The sequence below is a fragment of the Misgurnus anguillicaudatus genome, chromosome 6 (assembly GCF_027580225.2).
Source record: "Misgurnus anguillicaudatus chromosome 6, ASM2758022v2, whole genome shotgun sequence".
Lineage (NCBI taxonomy): Eukaryota > Metazoa > Chordata > Actinopteri > Cypriniformes > Cobitidae > Misgurnus > Misgurnus anguillicaudatus.
The window spans coordinates 22,068,415-22,092,488 of NC_073342.2; the positions used below are offsets into that span (position 1 = coordinate 22,068,415).

At 35.7% G+C, this 24,074-nt stretch overlaps 1 protein-coding gene across 6 annotated transcripts in view; it reads left to right on the top strand.

Moving 5' to 3' along the window:
• Positions 1 to 24,074, top strand: part of ptprz1a (protein tyrosine phosphatase receptor type Z1a) — an 84,624-nt gene that overhangs the window by 33,399 nt on the left and 27,151 nt on the right. For 5 of the 6 annotated variants that reach the window (XR_008640342.2, XM_055191655.2, XM_055191654.2 and 2 more), the window contains exons 2-8: positions 8,944 to 9,015; positions 15,097 to 15,276; positions 15,457 to 15,608; positions 15,695 to 15,790; positions 16,575 to 16,641; positions 18,906 to 19,063; positions 21,454 to 21,604. Coding sequence is in view for 5 of the 6 variants with exons in the window: in XM_055191655.2 (XP_055047630.2) it covers positions 8,944 to 9,015; positions 15,097 to 15,276; positions 15,457 to 15,608; positions 15,695 to 15,790; positions 16,575 to 16,641; positions 18,906 to 19,063; positions 21,454 to 21,604 (876 nt within the window). In the remaining variant the exon portion in view is untranslated. The remainder of the gene's footprint in view (positions 1 to 8,943; positions 9,016 to 15,096; positions 15,277 to 15,456; positions 15,609 to 15,694; positions 15,791 to 16,574; positions 16,642 to 18,905; positions 19,064 to 21,453; positions 21,605 to 24,074) is intronic. The other variant, XM_055191657.2, reaches the window with a different exon arrangement.

Here is a 24,074-nt window from a genome sequence, read left to right on the forward strand (position 1 = left end):
TCCTCGTGAATATTAATGATGGGATAAAACATTTACCCTTTAGTGTAGTCCATACTAATGTCCTATGCCACCTGTAACAGTTTCCAAAATATGCTACAGTCTCTTGATATGTCCAAAAAAGTAACTTATCTAACTGATAAATCAATGTAGAATAAAAACAATGAAAAGGTGATTTTTTTTGGTTGGAGCTGTGGCCTTGCAACAAGCATGCTTTTGATACATCACACTCTGGTGCTCATATGAGAAGTATGGGTTCGAATATGGCCTGCATCATGTTAATTCAATTCATTTTAAAGGAAAACACCACCATTTTTTAAATATTTTATTATGTTCTTACCTCAACTTAGAAGAATTAATACATACCTTACATACCTATCTTTTTTCAATGTGTGCACTTTTAATCTTTGTACAGCGCTTCGTGATTGTGTTGGCATTTAGCCTAGCTAGCCCAATTTTTACCTTGGGATCCAAACGAAAGTTTTACTTTGTGCCACCATACTTACTTGTGTAACTACTCATGTTACAGTCTTTAAATAAGGAAAACATGGAAGTGTTTGCTGGCTTCTAAATCCATCCCTGTTTGGATCCATAGGAATTAATGGGGCTAGCCTAATGCTAACACATTCACAAGGTTCTGTACAAAGATTAAAAGTGCACGCATTGAAAAAAAGATAGGTATGTATTAGGGATGCACCGATAGGATTTTTTGGGGCCGATATCGATTCCGATTTAAACAGACAACTTCTGGCCGATACAGATGCCGATACCGATATCAAACACTTGTATACAATACTATACAGTTGGTCTATTAGCTAGTTTATTTCTGCATCAAATTATTTTTACTGAACATGGATTGGATCTAATTAACATTCAACTGACCAACATAATAAGAGAGGCACAAATTAAAACAAATATAATAAGACAGCATGACAACCTTCAAAGGTGGTTTTTGCTATTCAGCATTTATTTTATTAACAACATTAACTCATTTTTTACATATAATGGATTTCTTTATGCAGTTAATTAATAAACAATCGGTATCGGCCTGTCTCGTGCTATTGCCGATATGCAGATGGTTTCAAATTCATCAAAAATCGGCCGATAAATATTGGTGGCCGATACATCGGTGCATCACTAGTATGTATTCATTCGTCTAAGTTGGAGTAAAATATTGAAAAACGGTGGTGTTTTCCTTTAACATACAAAAGAAGCCCTTAAGAGTGTTTTACTGCATTTGAGCATTTCACAAATAAAAATAGACGTTATTGGATTGGATAATTAGGTAACGGAAGCGTAGTTGGCCTATGGGGAACAGCGTCTTTGTTTGTTTTTGTTCCAATTTCTCTCAGCACTCACATCTGGGATTGTTTTATTTTAACGTTTGTCTATAGTTTGTCTATAAGTCTTTTATGGTTGTTTAGAATTTGGAGTAAATAAAATAAAATTCAAAGCACTCTCCCTTATAAACAGAAGGTTTAGATGAGCTCCGTATTTAAAACATTGCCAATCCAACTGTAAATGTTTACAGTCGTTTTGCTTAGCAGACGAACTGAGTGGCACGCTTTGCTGTTTAATGGAGGAAATTGTTATAAAAACCAGCTTACGTGGACAACACTGCATTTTTGTTGGTGGTGTAAAGTTCACTCAAGGAAGAGAAACCTCAGTAAACAGAGTCGGGGTGAAAGAAACTGGGCTGAAACTGTGTCCATGGTGATGGTTGCGAGTTGGGAGGGGTTGGCGTGAGGTCCATTTATATTCCCAGAGTAGTAAGTAAACATTTCCATCGTGCTGATTGGTTATAAGAGCTCTTTGACCAGAACGACCTGTCTTAATAAGATTGGGGTTGTTTTTAGTAAGGGAATTGAAGGAAACTAAAAATTGCTCTTTTAGGAAACACAAAAGAAATGTTTTTGAGTATTGTGCTGGTCACTCGTTTTCACACAGTTGCAGTGAATAGGGACTGGGGCTTTTAAACAAAAGGAACAAAACTGTGTGTGCAGTATTTTAAGTCTTTTTCAGTACAGATTATTGTCAGTATTTTTCAGTTCCTCCAATCAAAGTTGTACAGATAATGACAGATGTTTTACGTCCTGTACCTTTAAGGGTGAAACCAGTTCTTATTTATAGTATTTTCTTATCTGCTTGTGAGATTTATTTCAATCTTGTATCAGACTCTTAAAGAAAAACACCACTGTTTTCAATATTTTAACATGTTCTTACCACAACTAAGATGCATTAATGCATCCCTATCTTTTTTCAATGCGTGCACTTCATCTTTTTACAGAACCTTGTGAATGTGTTAGCATTTAGCCTAACCCCATTCATTCCTTAGGATCCAAACAGGGATAAATTCAGAAGCCACAAAACACTTCCATGTTTTCTCTATTTAAAGACTTTTACATGAGTACTTACATGAGTAAGTATTGTGGCACAAAATAAAACGATTGATAGAAGATAGGGATGTATTAATTCGCCTAAGTTGAGGTAAGAACCTAGTAAAATATTAAAAAACAGTGGTGTTTTCCTTTAAAGTCTCCCTGTAGTCAATCATTTTATTAGTTAAAACGCAGCATGTATAAAAGTATTCCGTCACAGTAATTTCTTCATGCTTTAAACAGCTTGAATATAACTTTAAACCCTTGCCTCATTTAGTATATGCAGATCTATTAATATGCAAATATATGTAAATAGATGCTGCATTCGGCAGTTTCAGACACAAAATTGCTAAGTTCGGTTTCACACAATGCATATGTGAACTGTGCGTTTGCAGCACTAAACTTTAAGCGCTCATGTTTACAGATGTGCGCATCACAGAAGCAGAGCTGAAGCAGCTTTGCTGCAATCGAGTCTATGCGGCATCCATACATAACATATATGTAACTTGAACTGATCCACCTGTTCAACTGTGTTGATGTGATTGCTTATGTTTGTGACGTTGAAAACCAAGGCGATTTTAAACCGCGTGAATGAGACTGTCTCCAAGAGGAAATACTAAGAAATGGTGTTGAATGATGAATTTGCACATGGCTTATTAAAAAAAAAACAAATTAACATCAATAAAAACAAGATTTTCCTCACACAGGGGGACTTTAAAAGTTGTAAACAGGGACTGTAGGGCTACAGAACTACTAGCCTAATGTTGTCATACTCAATTCTAGTCAGAATTTGAGTCTGATACCGCTCCATTGGGCTGAGATTATGGGGCGTGTTTCAACTGAACCAGGACAAAAAATGCCTCAGCACTCAATTGGATAGACGTACAACCAATCAGAGCTGTCTTTGTTGTAAAGGGATTCAACACAAGTGCTCTTTGGTGACGTGGTTGATTACATTACTGTTGATCATCTGTCCATCATCGTATAAAGCCCTCCCTGACAATTTGATTGGTTCAGCCAGCTTTGGTTCTAGCATAGGTACACCACAACGAAGCGACACCAGACCGAACTTCCCGACCTGAAATGTTATGGGCGGGGCTAAGTTCTGCTAGCACCCAGGCTACAGACCTACAGGATGAAGGGAAGTCCCATACAGCAAAAAAAAAAAATAATAATAAATTTCTCTGGCCAAAATATATTTTAAATATATGCTAAAAAAAACTTGTAGAAATGAATGCTCAATTGAATATATTTTTGAATCTGGAAATATATTTAGTTTTAACCTTTATATATATCAATATATATTTCAAAATAAATTTCAAGGGCAAGCAAATACATTACAAATTTTACATCCCATATGGCAAATATGTGTTCTTTGCTAAAAAATATTTTGAATGTGTGCTAAATACAAGTTAATTTTAAAAAGTATATTTTTGAAGTTAAAAATATATTTAATTTTAAGTAGTGCTGGGCAAAGATTAATCCAGATTAATTGTATACAAAATAAAAGGTTTTTTGCATAATATATGTGGGTCTACTGTGTGTAATTATTATATATATTTAACCACACACACACATACATATATTCATTTTTAGAATTTATATATTTATATATATTTATATATCATATAGAATATATAAAAATATAAATAAATATATACACATGTAAATTAAATACATACATGAATGTGTGTGTATTTATATATACATAATAATTGCACACAGCACACACACGCATATATTATGCAAAAAAAATCACTTTTATTTTGTATACATTTAATCTGGATTAATCTTTGCCCAGCATTAATTTTAACCTTTTTTAAAACTGTTATGTTTACAGAATGTGACGTGAATATATTTCCTTGGATTGAAATATATGGAAGGCCAAATATATTTTTTAATGCTTTGAAATGATTTTATTTTTAAAATATATGTCAAAATATAAAAAAAAAACCACCCCAAAAATATCGGTGAAAATATATATTTGTAAATATATTTTTAAATGTATTTCAAAATATTAAAAAAATGCCCAAAAATATATTGGTAAAAAATGTATTTTTGTAAATATATTCCAAAATATATTTGAGCAAATATATTTTTTGTTTATTTTGAAATATATTTAAAAATATATATAAATATATTTTTGCCTTATGGGGTTAATCCTTACTGTTTTGTCATTGATGACCCTGTCACTCCTATCAAGGTTAACTCACTGGAGCTGATGTTGAAGTGGAGTGGGTTGATATTTTTGTGCAATTAAAGTCCCATTCACAACCCACACACACTTTAAAAGTCATCATCTCATCCGCTCAAGCTGAGATTATCTATGTGTTTGCTTTGGCAGCACTACAAGCTTGTTCTCAATGTTTAGCTTGCAGGCACCATTAAGCCACTACAACCTATAACCAGGCCTATCTATTTTCATTTGAGAGCCTGAACAGTATATTACAGTTTTATATACAGTACAGTATCTCCAGAATTAACCCTTTAAGTAAAGTTGACTGCAGAATAAAAAAAGACATTTTGGTTATTCCTTGTAGCATCTTTTAATATTTTCATCATTTTTTTAGTTGGCTATGATTCCTAAAAGTTAAATCTTTACCATCTTTCATGTTCATCTCATTTAATCCATCACTGTTCATCTCATTCCACAGTAGTACACAGTAACCAAATCTCCTTCTCTTGTGCAGGTCTTTGTTCTCATTCATGCACTCTCTGTTACACCATGTACTAGGAAATCAAGCCCTCCGTCGGCGCACATGAGAGCTGCTGATTGGTTAAAAGGGAATATGGGCTCCCTCAGACAAAAGCGATCAGGCGGGCAACAGGGCGTTACAATGCACAGACCTGCAGTCGGGCCGTGGCTCTCACGGCTGAACTACTGATCTCATTGTTGTGTTTGTATTGGCGCTGTGAATGGGGCAGATCATGAGAAAGGACACGGTTGCAGTTCGTCTGGGAGGGAACGAGTGAATGGCCGCTTCGGTGCCGTTTCATTATTTATGCTTCTTTGTCATTCTCACCTGCACGGCTCAAGTTTCACAATGCCTGCTTACAAGATCGTACTGGGCTGTATGTAAACATTTTGCTGGAGGATTTAGCTGTGATCTTGTGAAAGTGGTTTGTTGTGATCTTTAGTTAAAGAGGCAGTTCATCCCCAAACCCCTTCAGAAACGGGCGACAAGCAGTTTTTTTGGTCATGCTGACATATCGATCATCGACTGGTCACACATCTTCACTTGATATGAATTCGCAGGTCATGTGAATGTGCCAAAATGTGATTTTTTTAGCAAGATCTTGCATTTTTTTGTCTGCTGCAGTCACATGTGTATAAATGGAAGTCAATGGAATGAAAAGTCTAATATTTTGTTAATATACGGTAGTAATTGTTAATTGCCAAATGTGCTAAATTTGCCCAGGAAAGCGTAGGCGCTACTATTATTAGCATGTACTGTATGACTAAGCATGGCACTTTGAAACACTGTGATGTTTGTATGGCCTAACAGGTGCACATGCGGTCTTTAAAAGTATGTGTTAAAAGACAGACAAAGCTTTGAGAAAAATGAGCTAGGACTTGGTGAATAAGCAGTCGGTTATCTTTAGCAAACCAGTTCAGTGTAAGGTATCCCAGCAAAAGGTGTAAAGGTGTTTCATGTCAAAGCCATTGTTGTCTGTATTGTGTTCATGTACCCATGGGACAGGGCTCTCTTTAGGGAAGTTTCTTTTATCTTTTAAAAGCATTAACATCGTCTGGTTTGGCAGTGGGCCGCTGGCACAAAAGCAATGATGGCATTACAGTATATGGTTCCTCTTAGTTTAACTTGTTGACAGCTTAATAGAGTTTCTTATCAGTCCCAGAACTAAACAGTGAGTTGAAGGGCATCTTTGTTACATTTACTGACATCACAGTGTGGCAAAGCCATTTATGGTTATCTCTTCCCAAATCTGTCCTATTTGTGTTTCTGGAGTTGTAGTGGTGAGACTGTAAAGTTTTGCATTTAAAAGGTCCTTTTTTAAGATGTCAAATAAATCTTTGGTGTCCCCAGAGGATGTATGTAAAGCTTTAGCTCAAAATACCCCACAGATATTTTATTATAGTATGTTGAAATTGACACTTTGTAAGTGTGTATCCTTTAAAATGCAAATGAGCTGATCTCTGCACTAAATTGCAGTGCCGTGGTTGGATAGTGCAGATTAATGGCCGGTATTATCCCCTTATGACATCACAAGGAGAGCCAATTTTCAATGATCTATTTTTCACATGTTTGCAGGGAATGGTTTACCAAAACTTAGTTACTGGGTTGATCTTTTTCACATTTTCTAGGTTGGTTGAAGCACTGGGGACCCAATTATAGCACTTAAACATGGAAAAGTCAGATTTCCATGATATGTCCGCTTTAAAAGATGTCAAATACCGTCCAAACAGCCCAGACATCTAACTAAAACCAGGCAAATTTTGGGCTTTCAGTGGCAAGTTAATAGACATCTAATCATAGCCCAAAATTAACGAAATAAAACAAATAAATGAAACCAAACACCTTGTAATCACTGTAGACTTTGCTTGTATGATGGAATATTTTCGCAAGTAATTTAGGCTAAATAAACATATAACCAAATTCAGGTGGTTCACTCCAGACTATTTGATCTATAGTTAGTTAAACTAGACGGTGAAATGACAGATATTGATTGCTGGGAACATTCTGACATCATCTGCTTGTCTTTACGTTGTACTACTAGTTGTTGTTGTTGTTGATGATAATACAAAAAAGAATATTCAATAAATTCATATGGGGACTAAAGGGTGGTGGAGCTCCAAAAATGACTAACAAGTGAAATAAAAGTACTTCATTTGACTTTAAGAGAGATCGTATGGAAGTGTATGTCTTGGTTTTGTATAGTCTTTATTTAAAAAATCCAATTGGGTTCAGTTGAAAAAGAAGTGCTGTAGGCAGGGTTGCCAGGTTTTGACAGAAAACCTGCCGAATTGTCACTCAAATCTAGCTCGAAACTAGACCAATCACCTTTTGGTAAACATCATGTTCTGGATGTAAAATCTGCAGGATCTATCTGCTAAAATTTGCATTTCCAGGGCTTAATATCACAATGTTAAAGGACAAGTTCGGTATTTTACACTTAAAGTCCTGTTTTCAGATTGTTTATGATGAAATAGAACGGTTTTGACTGAAATTTGGACATATAATGCTGGCCTGAGAATTTTTGGGTGTTTCTTGTATCACCTTCAACCTCTATAATGGCTCTATAGGTGAACAGGAACAATCCTTCCTAAAATGCATTAAACTTTCATTTACAAAGACGTGAAACTCAGCGAGTGGTCAGGGGTGTTCACTGATATGCTCACACAAAAATCGCTGCAAAAGACGCTTTCCAACAGGTTTTATCGTAGTTTTTGTCCAACATTTGACTTGTATTAGATGTGCTGTGAGGTACGGTATTACTCCGCGCTGGGAACTTTGTTTGTATTCTTGCAAATGGAAAAGGCGGATTATCGCCACCAACTGGGCTGGAGTGTCTATTATTCGAGCTCTCAACAGAAGAATATATGGGTGTAAGGCGTTTGGAAAAATAGGTCAACAAGTTTACAACAAATGGTAAAACACCTGTTGGAAGCATCTTTTGCAGCGATTTTTGTGTGAGCATATCAGTGAACACCCCTGACCACTCGGTGAGTTTCATGTCTTTGTAAACGAAAGTTTAATGCATTTTAGGAAGGATTGTTCCAGTGCACCTATAAACCCATTGTAGAGGTGGGAGGTGATACAAGAAACACCCGAAAATTCTCGGGGCAGCCGGATGTGTCGGGATTTCAGTCAGGACCGTTCTATTTCATCATAAAAAAATCTGAAAACAGGGCTTAAAGTGTAAAATACCGAACTTGTCCTTTAAAGTAGCCAAATTTTGCAGTAAAACTGCTTTCTTGGCAACCCTGTCTGTAGGACATAATGTATCCCACAGAATTTCGACAAGGATTGATCATTTTATTGTCTTCTGTATAACATGATTGTAAATTCTGAATTTAAAAGGTCAAAGAAAATGATTTTCTCCAAAGCTTGCGGAGCAGTAGGGGATGTGACTTTTCCAAAAGCAAAGAGTAAGAACTATGCAGATGAACTTTGCCAAATGACCTTAAAGTCTTTAGGGTTATGACCCTCATTACAATGAATGCGATCTTACTCCAGAGAAGTGAATAAACCACCAGACAATGGGAATAATAGAGGTTTTGAGGTGAACCACAAAATGTGTGATTTCCATATTGTGCTTAAAATCTGACACATAATTACCTTCATAATGTTTTGGCATTTTGGCATTGCTACTAACAGAACAGGATCCTGAATGGATGACAACCTGTGAAGCCTGTGTTTTAAGTATTAGTTAGAATTGGACAAAATCCAAAGAGGGCATTATTCATTTAAGTGCTCGAGCTCTTGACCTCTTAGGTGACCGCAAGTCATGACATGTGGTGAAAGGAATTTCATGTTATTTTCTTCGAACACATTTTGATTTCACATGATGATAGAAAAAACTGACCTTGTTTTTCTATTATTTCCAGTAGATATATCAGAAGCATATGGAATCAGATCTCAGAAGAAACTCTCAGAGAACATAGATTGGTCGTATGAGGGTGAGTATTTCTATAATACTTGTATTTTATTGTATACTTTACTGGAATTAACTACAAACTATTATTTGTACCATTGTTCTGTATAGTGATTATACAGATACAATGCATCTGTATAGAGTCGTATAAAGAGCCAGTAAGAATTGACACATTTCGAGCTGAAGCAATGATCGCATCTTCCCCTCTCATTTAAAAATCATCTTGTCTTAGCATGCAGGGCTTAACATCGCAGATTGAACTCATCTTCCTCAAAAACGGAAGTTAAAAAAATTTAATGATTTATTTTAACTGCCTTTATGTTTGATAGTCATTCTGAGTCTGATCTCTTTTTTTAAGCTTTTTGCTCAAAATGTTGTATTTTTGAAGAGAAATATCCATATTTCAGTGGTTAAATTAAGTGGAAAAAGTAAATATATAATGAAACGTTTTTCCCCCATTTTGTTTGTTTGTTTATTTGTTTATTGTTTGTTTGAAAGCAGAGGGTGTGTTCTTTAATTTGATATAATTTGTTTGTTTATATATTTATAGAAGATAATTTTTCCTGCAAGGAATTTTGTGAAACTTTTGTTAAAATCACAAAAATGCCGGTGGGCAACTTTTCTCAAAAAGGCTGGCGGTGAATGAGTTAATATCCTATTTAAAATGCAATCTTAAAAAAAATATTATGATTATTTACCCTTCATGGATGGCTTGATTCTGTATGACCATTTTATATCAGCTGGCACATTTGCATATGAACATAATTTCTAAGATTATGACCAGTGGCGGCCGATGACTTCTTTTCTCGATGCGAAGTTTGTCACAACATGTATGTAGCCCGTCATGTTTGTGATTCATAATTCCAAGATATGTGTTCTGTGCGTCGAGAGATCCTATGTGCATCACGTGTCTTGTCAAAATAAGTGCCGGCTGCTGCAGACGCATCTAAAGGGTTTATGATAAAAGAGACACTCACGATTGAGGTTTTGCCAGCACCCTATAAAGACACAATGAATATGTTGTTGTTTGAATTAACATTCCTATTTAGTCAACTGTCTGCTTCTGTTACATCAAACAACATGATTGACACATGTGTTGCTCTCATTCTCTCATCTCCATCTATTTCTATCTAGAACAATCCCCCGTCTCTCTGCGCTATTAAAAGTAGGCCATATTTCAAAGTTAATTGAAGTCAAAGTAAACATTTGATTATTTTGCTTCTCATCTCTATGATTTACAAATTATTTCTTTGGTTGTACTGCACAAATTCATTGTATTATTGTATTTATTCAGTGGCTGTACACAGCAGTTTCATCCAGTAATAATGTTTTGTTGAGTTCAGACAATGAAAGATAAAACAATAGTCTCCCTTTTCTTGTTTAATGAGAACTTTGTTATCCCTGCTAAAATTGTTTTCGGTTCTCTCATTTAAAAAAAACTCTCCTTCACTTTCTCTGTCTCTCTCTCTCTCTCTTTGGCATTCCTCTTGTCTTTGACCCGCCACAACAAACGGGATGTCTGGGTGTCATTGAAGGTTGGCATGACAAAGGGGGCACTATAGCGTCCTGGCTGCAGGCGGTTGGTCGTGCAGATGGGATATTGTTCTTCAGTATTACCCAGAATGCCCTGGCCCCTCCTTATCATTGACCCCATTTTCTTATATCTCACATAACATCTTATCTTACAGAAACAGGAGTAATCTCTAAAAGCTAACTCTGACTGACGTTAAACTTATAAAGGGCTATTTTTTATTTATACATATAACAATGTTGGCCTGAATAAGTCTGGATAATTGTGATGTTAGCACTAGCAGCTAATACAGGTTTACTTTACCTTATTTAGAGCCTGACAAGATTTTTGTTTTCGTAAGAAATCATAAGGGTCATTTTCAGGAAATGGTGCTACATTTTATTGGTTATTTGTTTGGCTCTTTTTGAGGTTAAAAGAGCTCATGGCAACGACGCTGTGATGTTCTGGTCCTCCTCTTGTTCCTTAACCTCATAAGACCTGGATGTTTGCACCATAATACTTAATTCTGTGTAACTGGAACCTGTTGTACACAAACATCGACAAATTAAAAGTCAATTTAAAAGTGGAGTTGCAGCCCTCAACTGATGTTTATGTTGTCATTTTGTGTATTGGCAACCAGTTGTGTGATTGCAGTACCAGTTTTAGCCACAAGTTTTGTGATTGCAATACCAGTTTTGGCCACAATCCTAATTCTCTCAAAAAATAAATCCAGATAATTTACTCAGTCCCATGTCATCCAAAATGTTGATGTCTTTCTTTTTTCAGTCGAGAAGATATCACAGTTTTTTTTTGTTGAGGAAAACATTCCAGGGTTTACAGTTTTAATGCAGTTTCAAAGGGCTCTAAACAATCCCAAACGAGGAATAAGGGTCTTATCTGGCGAAGATATAGTAATTTTTGGCAAGAAAAATAAAAAATATGCACTTTTAAACCACAACTTCTCATTTTGCACCAGTTGTGTGACACGACCTCACGTAATCGGGTAGCACGTCGAAAGGTCACGCATTACGTATACGAAACGCACATTTGCGGACCATTTTAAACAATAAACTGACACAAAGACATTAATTCGTATCATTCCACATACAACAACGTCAGAACGGTCCTCTTTCTCCACACTTTAAATCACTGAAGCGTTAGTGACCTTTTGACGTAATGACACATTACGTGAGGTCGCGCTGCGCATCACACGGCCAGTGCAAGATGAGAGGTTGTGGTTTAAAAGTATTTTTTTTCTTGACGAAAATTGCAATCGTTTCACTAGGTAAGACCCTTTTGCCTCGTTTGGGATCATTTAGAGCCTTTGAAACTGCAATTTTCAACTGCATTGAAACTGTAAACTGTTGGGGTCCAATAAAGTCTATTAAATTAAGAAAAATACGGTAATGTTTAACTTAAGAAAACACAATTTCTTCTTGACTTAACAAAGAAAGACATAAAGATTTTGGATGGCATGGGGAAAGTAAATTATCTGGATTTTTTTTTTACATTTACTAATCCTTTAAGTTAATGACATAAAAATGTGTATTTACATCAGGTTTAGATTTATCTGTTTTTTTTATCATACTGTGTTTTTATCCTTTCCAAAGAGACAAAATTGTGTTTCCATCTTTTTCAAAGACACAAAATCATCTGTATGAATATTGTTTACTTTAAAGGAACAGTATGCAAGAAATGTATATCAATTAATCATAAAATGGCCCTGATATGTCACTAGACATTAAGAAATCATTTTCATTTCAAATACTTATATCACTCACAACAGTGGTCTGTCCAGGATATTGTTATTTAAAAAGTGGAGTTGCAGCCCTCAACTGATGTTTATGTTGTCATTTTGTGTATTGGCCACCAGTTGTGTGATTGCAGTACCAGTTTTAGCCACAATCCTACATACTGTTCCTTTAAGAGAAAAAGAACAGAAACACTTCTATCCACACCCTGACATCATTGGCGGTTTGCTCTTGAATTTCTTTGCTTAAAAAGAAACTGATGGATCTAATGATGGTGGGCAGAAATCACTTCATCTTCATGAATTCATCAGTTTATTAGTCCTCTTTATACAGACTGGAGGACTGGTTACAGCTTGTCTAACATGATTCAGAATAGAGTGACAGGTCATGATGTTCAAATTGTGGAAGTGTTCCCAAAGATGTTAATACAGAAATGTTGAGATTGTCAAAACCTATTCTGAATTGCTGTGTGTGTTGCTAGACTATTGGTTATTAATAGATTCAAGATTATTGTCACTATACAAGTACAACGAAATTGAAGCAGTCCTTATGGCACAGTCCCATCTAGAGTTAGTGCAAGCTAAACATCTAATTTAATACACAAGTCTAAATAGAGTTAAAGTATGTCGAGGCGGTAGTGCAAGAGCCGTATCAAATATTGCACACCTATTGCCCACCGGCATAAAACATAGGAATCTATGAATGTTGCGTTTTTGCATACTAATAGCACGAAGAGTAGTCAAGTATTGACACAATATTGCACCGTATAATCTTGCACGCTATTGCACATCATATAAATAGGTATTGCACAATGTACAGTAATGTCCTTTATGGGTATCTATGTGTTGATAAATACAGATGAATAATTGTTATTATAAATAAAACATTTTTGTTATTTACTGTTTTGCACATAAAATCATCCTACATAATGCAAAGAACATTATGTGAAAATATAACCTTGATATCTTTAATATTGCCACAGGTCATGTCAAATTTTCAGGTCATAGCATGAAATCTTCAGGTCATAGCGCCATAGTGTGAAAATCTGACCTTTTCCATGTTTAAGTGCTATAATTATGTTTCCAGTGCTTCTATCAACCTAGAAAATGTGAAAAAGATCAACCCAGTAGCTTTGTTTGAGTAAACCATTCTTTGCAATCATGTAAAAAATTAAGTCATTCAGAATTCGCCTGTTTTGTGAGGTAGGTAGCAAGGCCAATTACAATAATACCGCCCATTAATCTGCACTATCCAACCATGGCACTGCCATTAAGTGCAGAGAGAAAGAGAAAAATAATTGGCAGCACAATTGAGTTTCAATTACAACAAACCAACATCATTGCGATCAGTGTTTGCATTTCATCAGCTCATTTGCATTTTAAAGGACACACCCAAAATGGCACAATTTTACTCAGGCCTACAAAGTTGCAATTTTGACATGCTATGATTAATTATCTGTGGGGTGTTTTGAGCTAAAACTTCACATACACACTCTGGGGACACCAAATACTTATTTTACATCTTTAAAAAAACCTCATAATATGAACCCTTTAAATTAAATGTAAGTCTGATGATCTTAATATCAAAATTAGATAGACTTTACCCTGGATCTTGCAGACAGGATCATATACATTTTTAAGAGTTTTTGAATGGTTTTAAACAACCACTTGACAGGTCATTACATTGAGTTTACCACAGTAAAAACAAGTTTTGGCCAGTTCACTTCTTTTGGTGCCTTAGATTTCCCTTTATTCCTTTTATGCCATTTATTGTATTTAACTATGTCCTGCTGTATTCAGCTGTACTGTACTGTAGTTTTTATAACTGCTGGGGGTGTTAATACAACTATTGATATGCTAATGACTGTGACCTAGAACTGCTGGTGATCTGGTTCACCCGTGTTGTTTTTGTGCCGCTGGGACATCTAAAGAAAAGACTCAGACTAGCAAACTACTGCACTATAGGCTACATAGCACTCTTAATAATTCACATGTGTGTAGCTATATCTTTTTTCAACAGTGTGTTAGTTGATTATTCTTGTAGGGACACCACTTTTTTTTCTCATTTTCCAGCTCCCCTAGAGTTGAAAATTTGATTTTTGCCGTTTTGGAATCAATTTAGCCGATCTCCGGGTCTGGTGCTACCACTTTTAGCAAAGCTTAGCACAATCCATTGAATCTGATTAGACCATTAGCATCGCGCTAAAAATAACCAAAGAGTTTCGATATTTTTCCTATTTAAAACTTGACTCTTCTGTAGTTACATCGTGTACTAAGACTGATGAAAAATTAAAGGTTGCGATTTTCTAGGCAGGTATGGCTAGGAACTATACTCTCATTCTGGTGTAATAATCAAGGATTTTGCTCCTCTAACATGGCTCCGGCATGCCCGACAATAGTCCCCTGCCATTGAAAGTTCTAAGGGGACTGTTTTCGGCTGCTGCGTAAGATCATTGCGCTTCCTGCAGCCATGTTATGGCAGCAAAGTCCTTGATTATAAGAGTATAGTTCCTAGCCATATCTGCCTAGAAATCACAACTTTTAATTTTCTGTCAGTCTTAGCACACGATGTAACTACAGAAGAGTCCATTTTTAAATAGACAAAATATCAAAACTCTGGTTATTTTTAGCGCGATGCTAATGGTCTAATCAGATTCAATGGATTATGCTAAGCTATGCTAAAAGTGCTAGTAGCGCCAGACCCGGAAATCAGCTGAATGGATTCCAAAAAGGAATGTTCCTTGTTCAAATGTTTAACTCTTGGGGAGCTGGAAAATGAGCATATTTTCAAATAAAGTGGAGTGTTCCTTTACAGACTTAAAAAAACAAACCTGTGTTTTTCTCAGGAACTCTAAACCAAAACAACTGGGCAAAGAAATACCCATCATGCAACAATGCCAAACAGTCACCAATCAACATTGAGGAAAGCCTGACGCAGGTCAAAGTTCAGTTCCAGAAACTGAGATTAGAGGGCTGGGAGGAGCTAACGTCAGAATTCACTACAGTGAAGAATGATGGGAAAACTGGTGAGATATATACATATTTGGCAGATGGTTTTATCCAAAGCAACTTACAGTGCATTACAAACTATACATTTGATCAGTATGTGTGTTCCCCTTGTGATTGAACCCATGGCCTTTTGCACTGCTAAAACTTGTTGTTCATGTTCAAAATAAATATTTCTGTAACTTATTGTTTATTTCCAGTGGCCATTGATGTTGGCGGAGAATTTTACGTTAGTGGAGGAGGGCTGAGGTCCAAGTTTAAAGTGGGCCGCATCACTTTCCACTGGGGCCTGTGCAATGCCTCCTCAGACGGTTCAGAGCACAGCCTCAACGGGCAGAAGTTCCCCTTGGAGGTACAAGATCTTTATATTCAATATCAAGCCTTTATAGGTTAGTAATATGATTTTAATGTTTCTCAGATGTTGTTTGTGTGGCACAGATGCAGATATATTGTTATGAAGCAGATGTTTTCCATGACCTCGACGAGGCCCTACGAGACGGAGGAAAGATCACCGCAGTGGCCGTCCTGTTTGAGGTTGGTGGTCCCATTGGTCCTGAAAGAGTCCACTTGTTTGAATGTGTAGTGGGTCTTGTTGTCATCTCACACAGCCTTAGCACTCCTTAAAACATCTCACCACACCCTTACCCGGCATTTAGCCTGTGGCAGGGAACGGTTTCAGAAATCCTCATCTTTGCAAGGTTGTGTGTTTAAGATAAAAAACATAACCACAACGTGATTGCTGCAGACTTTCGTAATATTATGTTGTTTTTTGTGTGTTGAAGACGTTCTAATGTTTTGTGTGTGCAAAAATTTGTGTGTTTGTATGTTGCGTAATATCACAGTGCACGACTGAATGTGATGCTTGTATGAACATGTATTCGGGCAGTTTTAAATGTGTCTCTGTCTACAGGCTAACTTCAGGCTAAAATCAATGATTTCACATTGATTTCAATATTTGACATGATCATACTCAGTCAATATTAAAGATATCAAGATTATATTTTCACAGAATGTCCTTTACATTATGAAGGATAATTGTATGTACAAAAAAATGTCATTTCACAGACTGGTTCACATATAAGATGGTGGGATGTGTGTTTTAGTGGTCTTGTAAATCTTTTTTAAGCACGCCACTGTCTAGTAAACAGTGGGATTACAGCTCAGATAGACATGGATTAGGTTTAAAAGGGTGTATGTGCCTTAAAAAGCTTTATACAGTTTCTCATAATATGACAGGTATTAAAGCATAATATATTTAGTTACAGTGTCATTCAAATCAGTTACATATTTTCTTTTTATCTGTTTTTTCTCTGTACAGACAAGTATTGAGAATAATAAAAATTATTTTGCCATCATTGATGCAGTCAACAGTGTGAGCCGTTATGGTAAGATCAATCTTCTTATCTTTATTTCATATTCTACATACAATAGTGGCTTTACCCCCCTAAAACTGTTTAATGCTCATCAAAATTGCTGGCATCATAAATAAGCATAATATAGTGACCAATTTCCACCATTTTCTGCCATTTTTTATCATACTATACCTTTAAGGCAACTCTATATAAACAAGCTGTGTACTGATTGGCCAGTCTCAGTCTGCTGTTGTTGGGCTAAGATGCTAATTGCTAAAGTATGGTGTATAAACATAGGATACATTGTATGTCAGTGTAACATTAATAAATACATTATAAATGACACATTTCTGCTGTTTAAAAGGATAGTTCACCCAAAATTCAATTGAACTTTATTTATATAGCGCTTTTCACATTTGTTTAGTTGTTTAAAGCAGCATTAATAAATGAAGGTGAAAACAATATTAAACTGTACTAGCGAGCGTAGTAATAATGTAACGTATAGAAGAGGGTGCTAAGTTAAGCCAATGTCAGCTGACTCCCTAGGTCAGGGGTGGGCATCGAGGGCCACAGTCCTGCAGAGTTTGGCTTCAGCCTTAATCGAACACACCTGAATGTCATTTCCAAACAGTCCTGAAGACTTCAATTAGATTTTTCAGCTGTGTTTGATTGGGGTTGGCGCCAAACTCTGCAGGGCGGTGGCCCTCAGGACCAGGAGTTGCCCACCCCTGCCCTAGGGGTTGATAAAAACTCCTAGGAGAAAAAAAACTCCTGTCAGGAGAAAACGGTCCTAGGAGAAAAAAACCCTTAAAAGAGGGCTAGATATAGCTGGGTTATTCTCGCGAAATTAGACTTATGAGGTGTCATGAAACATTTTGATCAAAAAATCTAAAAAATAAAAAGCTATAGTGAATGTTATACCATAAACATTTACAGTAAAGAAACATGTGGTATTTGGTGATCATTGGAAAATGTAGAGACAATAATAAGGAATATAAATGTGTCCAAGAAAAATTTTCTCCTCCTCCGCAACAATTTTTAATCATTGTTTAAGGCCTCAAGGAACTAACATTTTCAAAAAAAAAAAATAGTTGGAAGGGACATAATTGACTGTGATACTCAAGATGACTACAGTTCTTATTTTTTCTCTCCAGATAAAAGTTAAAATTTTGTTTGTCATAGTACCTAGACAACTTTTTAGTTCTCATTACCGAAACATGAGTTTGTAAATGCATATATTTAATGTAATATCATGTTGCGGAAATGACAATTGTTTATAATGATAATCTAAAAAATTTAAATAATTCTATAGGAAAAAATTTAAATCCTCTAAAAATAATGGTTATAGTTAAAACCTTAATTTTATATGTGCAAAAAAATTGGCTTCAATGGCTTTTTAAAAAAATCTGATGCTGGACACCTGTTAAGTCTGGATTTCGTGAGAATCACCCAGCTGATTCTATAGAGGATATACTATATAAGGGGCCGTTCACATGTCACACCTAAAAACGCGTAGAAAACGCTAGGCGCATAGGTTCTTGTCACAAGAACTCGAACTGGAAATAACGAGTGCGTCGCACTGCATGCGCGTCGCTTCCATTATGAACGCGCATACCACGCCCCTACATTTTAAATAACGAACTTGAGCTTGCAAAATACGCAATATGTGAAAAATACCTGTATAAAGTATTTTGTTCTGATGACCACAAAAAATATATTTTGAGAAATGTTTGAAACCAAAGCGATCATGAGCCCCAATGACTTCAATAGTAGGAAAAAAATACTATGGAAGTGAATGGGGCTCATGATGGGTTTGGTTACAGACATTCTTCAAAATATTTTTTTGTGGTCATCAGAACAAAGAAAGTGATACAGGTTTGTAACAACACGAGGGTAAGTAAATGATGACACAATTTTTATTTTGGGGTGAACTATCCCTTTAATGCCAATAAAATAAGAGCAAGATGCACGATCTCTGAAAGCCAATGTTGACATTTGAAATCACTTAAACAAACGCGCCTACCCCAATAGAATCTGGACCTTCTTTTGATAGACCCGCCCCACACATACGCAACCCAGGCATAGATGTTGGTTGGGAGACACGCCCCTTACTGTTGATTGGCTACAAGTGTGTTTTGGTACTCGGCCCGACTCCCTTTTCCAAAGCGTTTCTCAAAAATTGTGCACCCCTCCTTTAATACATTAAACTATATTAAACGGGCCAGGATAAAGCTCCAAAAGCTCTAAAATAATTAATTTATCATAAAATATTTGCTGCTTTTGTTTCGTCTGGTCAGGAAAGAGTGGCACTGTCTCTCCGTTCACCCTTCAGGGACTCCTGCCTTACTCTACAGAGAAATACTTCACCTATAATGGCTCTCTCACCACCCCACCCTGCTCGGAGACTGTCGAGTGGATTGTCTTCAAAAACACTGTTGCCATCTCAGATGTTCAGGTATAACACTTTTCTAAAGCACTGACCGGCAAGCATTTATTTGGTGCAGTGGTTATGATTATACGTTCAATATGAGGTTACATCAAATGGTTGATGTTCTTTGTTGTTGTGGAAGACCAAAGGAATTTCATTTATTGTATTCCTGAAAAGCTTTTGACTCAAAAACAGTAGCGTCAGTCGACTTCTGTTGCGTAACACTGACACTGTGTGACGAAAACCCTCAAGAAAGGAAAACAATTAGCACGCGCCCAAACATGAACGTGCAAGCGTCAATTAACATTCCAAAGTGTTATTTTGGTTTGGATCGATCTGTTTAATTTCTTTTGTGTTTTCTATTTTCTTTTGACATCCCATAAATGACATAAAGTTTTCAAAACAAATAAAAGATGATAAAAACTAATTTTCCATTATTTTGATTTTAGATGCCACACATTCAATAGCAAGCTGTCATTAAATGATATTAAAGAATAAGTGTAGGGTTACACGTCACATAAAAGACTGTAAATGCTTTAATACTTCCTTTGTAATGTGTCTCATTCATTCCGGGCCAGTTGCCCTCAAGTGACTGTCAAGTCATTACAAGCCAAAGTTGAAACATCTGATGAAAACAGGCGTTTTACCGTAAGGTAACAAACCCACGCCTGATAAAGTCACAGTATGACATTGACTCATGAACATTAGAAAAGAGCAACTTTGAAGTTTGTACACAATAGGGAATGTCTCACCACTCGGTTACACTGTATATTTGTGTTTGAAGTTTTATGAAAACTGTGTAATATACACTAAACTATATTGACTGTAATACATTTTTAGACGAAAAATATAAAATTTAAGTGAATTTGTGCTTAAAACAAGCAAAAAAATCTGCCAATGGAATAAGTACTTATTTTAAGAAATGTGGCAGATTTTTTTGCTTGTTTTAAGCACAAATTTACTTAAAGTTTATATTTTTTTGTCTAAAAACTAGACTTATTTTACTAGTTCATTTTGCTCATCAAGAAAATACATCTTAATTTAAAAATCTTGAGATATTTTTACTTAAAACAAGCCAAAAATAAGTAATTTTTTGCAATGCATACATTAATCATTCCTGCTGATGAAGAATATACATGCTGTTTTTTATTCTGTAAAGTTCTTTTAAAGGTAATGTTGACATTTGAAATCACCAAAACAAACACGCCCCTACCCCAATAGAATCTGGACCTTCTTTTGATAGACCCGCCCCACACATACACGACCCAGGCAACGATGTTGGTTAGTAGACACGCCCCTTACTACTGGTTTTCTGCAAGTGTGTTTTGGTAGTCTGCCCGACTCCCTTTTTTAAAGTGTTTTTCAAAAATCATGCACCCCGCCTTTAAATGCAAATGAGCTACTGCTTTTGGTTAAACATAGATCTGATTCATTTGAATACATTAGTCGCATTAGTGCTACAATGTAGTAACAAAAACAATTAAAAAGCTTTTGAGTAAAATTAACCAGTCAGTCAGTGGCTGTGGTGGGACTTTGTTTGTGTGATGTCACATTAACAAGAGAATCAAAACAGCATGTCTAATAAGATTAAAAACGAGGAGTTGGTGGATATTTTTCATTTTAGGGTGGTTGTGTTTACTGCCAACACCCATTTATGTCCGAACACCTTGTAAAAGTGGATTTTGCATAATATGGGCCCTTTAAATGCTTATATCATCTAAATGAAAATGTTGTCAGTATTTTGCAGCACACTAGTTTGTACACTCACCTAAAGGATTATTAGGAACACCATACTAATACTGTGTTTGACCCCCTTTCGCCTTCAGAACTGCCTTAATTCTACGTGGCATTGAAATTCTTTAGAAATGTTGGCCCATATTGATAGGATAGCATCTTGCAGTTGATGGAGATTTGTGGGATGCACATCCAGGGCATGAAGCTCCCGTTCCACCACATCCCAAAGATACTCTATTGGGTTGAGACCTGGTGACTGTGGGGGACATTTTAGTAAAGTGAACTCATTGTCATGTTCAAGAAACCAATTTGAAATGATTCGAGCTTTGTGACATGGTGCATTATCCTGCTGAAAGTAGCCATCAGTGGATGGGTACATGGTGGTCATAAAGGGATGGACATGGTCAGAAACAATGCTCAGGTAGGCCGTGGCATTTAAACGATGCCCAATTGGCACTAAAGGGGCCTAAAGTGTGCCAAGAAAACATCCTTCACACAATTACCCAATTGCATTAATGAAAAATTGAACAGGTGTTCCTAATAATCCTTTAGGTGAGTGTAGATATTATATTAATATAAACATATTTATACTAAAGGCCAAAAAACTTCAACTTTGATTTCATTGAGGACCATATTTCTAAATGTGAATAAAAATGTTTGATCGTATGTTTATGTATCTACAGCTGGAGATGTTCTGTGAGGTCATGACCATGCAGCAGGCTGGATATGTAATGCTTATGGACTACCTGCAGAATAACTTCAGAGAACAGCAGGAGCAGTTTATGGGAAAGGTCTTCTCATCCTACACTGGTGTTGAGGAGGTCCACACACCTGGTATGTACTTTACGTACGAGTCTGGTTCGTTCATTCTAGAATAAAGGTTTCAAATCATGCAGGCGGTTGGAGGGTCACGAATCCAATTAGCCTCCAAAAGGATTTTAATCCCACACAACTGGTTCTCAATTAAATAAGGTTTCTATTTTTATATGCGGTGCGGCCCTCCAGGCATTTTCCTACTTGCTGTGTGTAGACATTTAGCCCATTTTTAGCCATTCGCAATACTTTTAGAACTATTAATGTATAAATTTACACTTTAATGTATAAATGTATAAATTTCACAATTTAATTACAGTAGGAAGGAATGTAATAGCCAATAGAATTTAAATTGGTTTTACCCTCTAAGTTTTCAGCATTAACAGATCATTGGTGAAACGTCAATGCCCTATTTTCGATTTCTGTGCTACTGGGCCTGCTGGCATTTCTAGCACGTGGCAGCTGTGTTAACAGTGGCCATCGGCAATGGAAAAGTCTTGTTTTTTACTTTTTCAGATCAATTTCTGGGTGCTTGTATTTATTACATTTAAGTTAAACCGACTGAGTAGGATTTCATTTGAACCTGTGGACACTTAAAACGTCCCACTGCTCTTTGTTAAACACAGATTTAAGACAAGATCAGTTTGCTTTATTGATTTCAGTGCAGTCACTGCATGTGAGTTTATGTGATTTTGATGGGCATCTCTGTTATGGGAAATTGTAGCAAAACAAAAAGATAAAGCAGCCAAGTCACCTAACCTCCACTTCACTGTGCACACATTAATAACAGTGTTTACTTACTACTGTTTGATCCCTTTCTTTCTTTCTTTCTATGTTTCTCTCTCTCGCTCGCTCACATTTCAAAGCACTTTTGTGTTGCTAGGCAACTGTTTGTCTCTCTGGTTGCCTCCTTCACTTGAATTCAGTACATATTTTGTATTTTTACACCTAATACACTTTGAATACAACATTGATGACTTTGTCAAGTGTAATTATATAAAAAGTTTTGTAAATAAGAGAAAACTTGCATGCATCCAGCATGTAATACTGGTTGTTTCTTTCTAGACATTTTATTTTATGTTTTATTAGCAATTATTACATTTGAAGATTTAGATTGACATTGTAGTTTATACAGATCATTTAATCTTTGTGTGCTCTCTGCCCCCTTGTGTTTGAAACTGAATGTCAGGTAAAGCTTATAGAGACCTTGTGAATAAATTAAGTGTCTGCTGATATTGACAACTTTGTCTTGAATACACATCAAGTGTCCTGTCATAAAGGTTAATTTTTTTAAATTGAGATTTATACATGATCTGAAATAAGCTGAATAAATAAGCTTTCCATTGTCTGGGATACAACTATTTGAAAATCTGAAATCTGATATTGTAAAAAAATGGCCTATAAAGTTCTCCAAATGAAGTCCTTAGAAATACATATTAATTATAAAAAAATAGATTTGTTATATATTTATGATAGGACATTTACTAAATATCTTCATGGAACGTGATTTTTCCTTAATATCCTAATGAGTTTTGGCATAAAAATAATTTTGACTCATACAATGTATTGTTGCCTATTGCTGACCCTATACACTGTCGGAAAAAAAGGTTTAAAATTGTACCTTTTCTGCCGGTAGGGTGGGACCCAAAGGTTTTGTTTTGTACTTTTACAGGTATACTAAACATAATACAATGTTGTACCTTTTGGGGTACATTACTGTATAACTTAACCCCCTGTATACGTTAGAGTTCCCTGGGGGTAAAAATGACCCCTGAAATTAAAAGGGTGATTACAAAAAATATATACATTTTTAATGATACAAATAATATTTGTAATATATAATATATATTTTTTTTGTTTACTTCCCATCTATACATTAATGCTGTGTTTTGGGAGATATGAAGTACTTTTGTATCTGTTTAGCACTCAATTCCTTAACCACACCATTAGCTTGCCTGTAAAATATCAAATTTTAATGAAAAATTCGCATAAATTATTATCTAAATATGATTTAAATTGTTTTTAGATATTGATCTAGATGCCATGGGTTGAATTCGACCATTTGGTGTTTAGAAAAAAAAACATTAGAAATAAATCATTTTGACCAGCAGATGCCCATAGAGACCAATTCATTTTACTATGTGTGGCCAACTGCGCAACATCAATACTTTAGTGAAACATTTTGTGAATTTATGTTTATATAAACATAAGAAAGATCATTAAAAATAAAAATTATTTCAAATAGTATAATTTTTTGTACAAAATGCCACAGAATAATTTTTTTTTGCATTTCCCATTCATTTCAATTGGGGTCATTTTACCCTCAAAGGGCCTCTTTTGGTGATTTTTTACACCTCTTTAGAACGAGCGAATCAAGCCCAGTTTTTTTATATGAATCTTGACAGATAATCTGGGAAAGTCACAAAATCTTATTCCACTGAGATGAAGGGAACCATGCTTTTTAACTAAATAAAAGTGGCTTGGGGGTAAG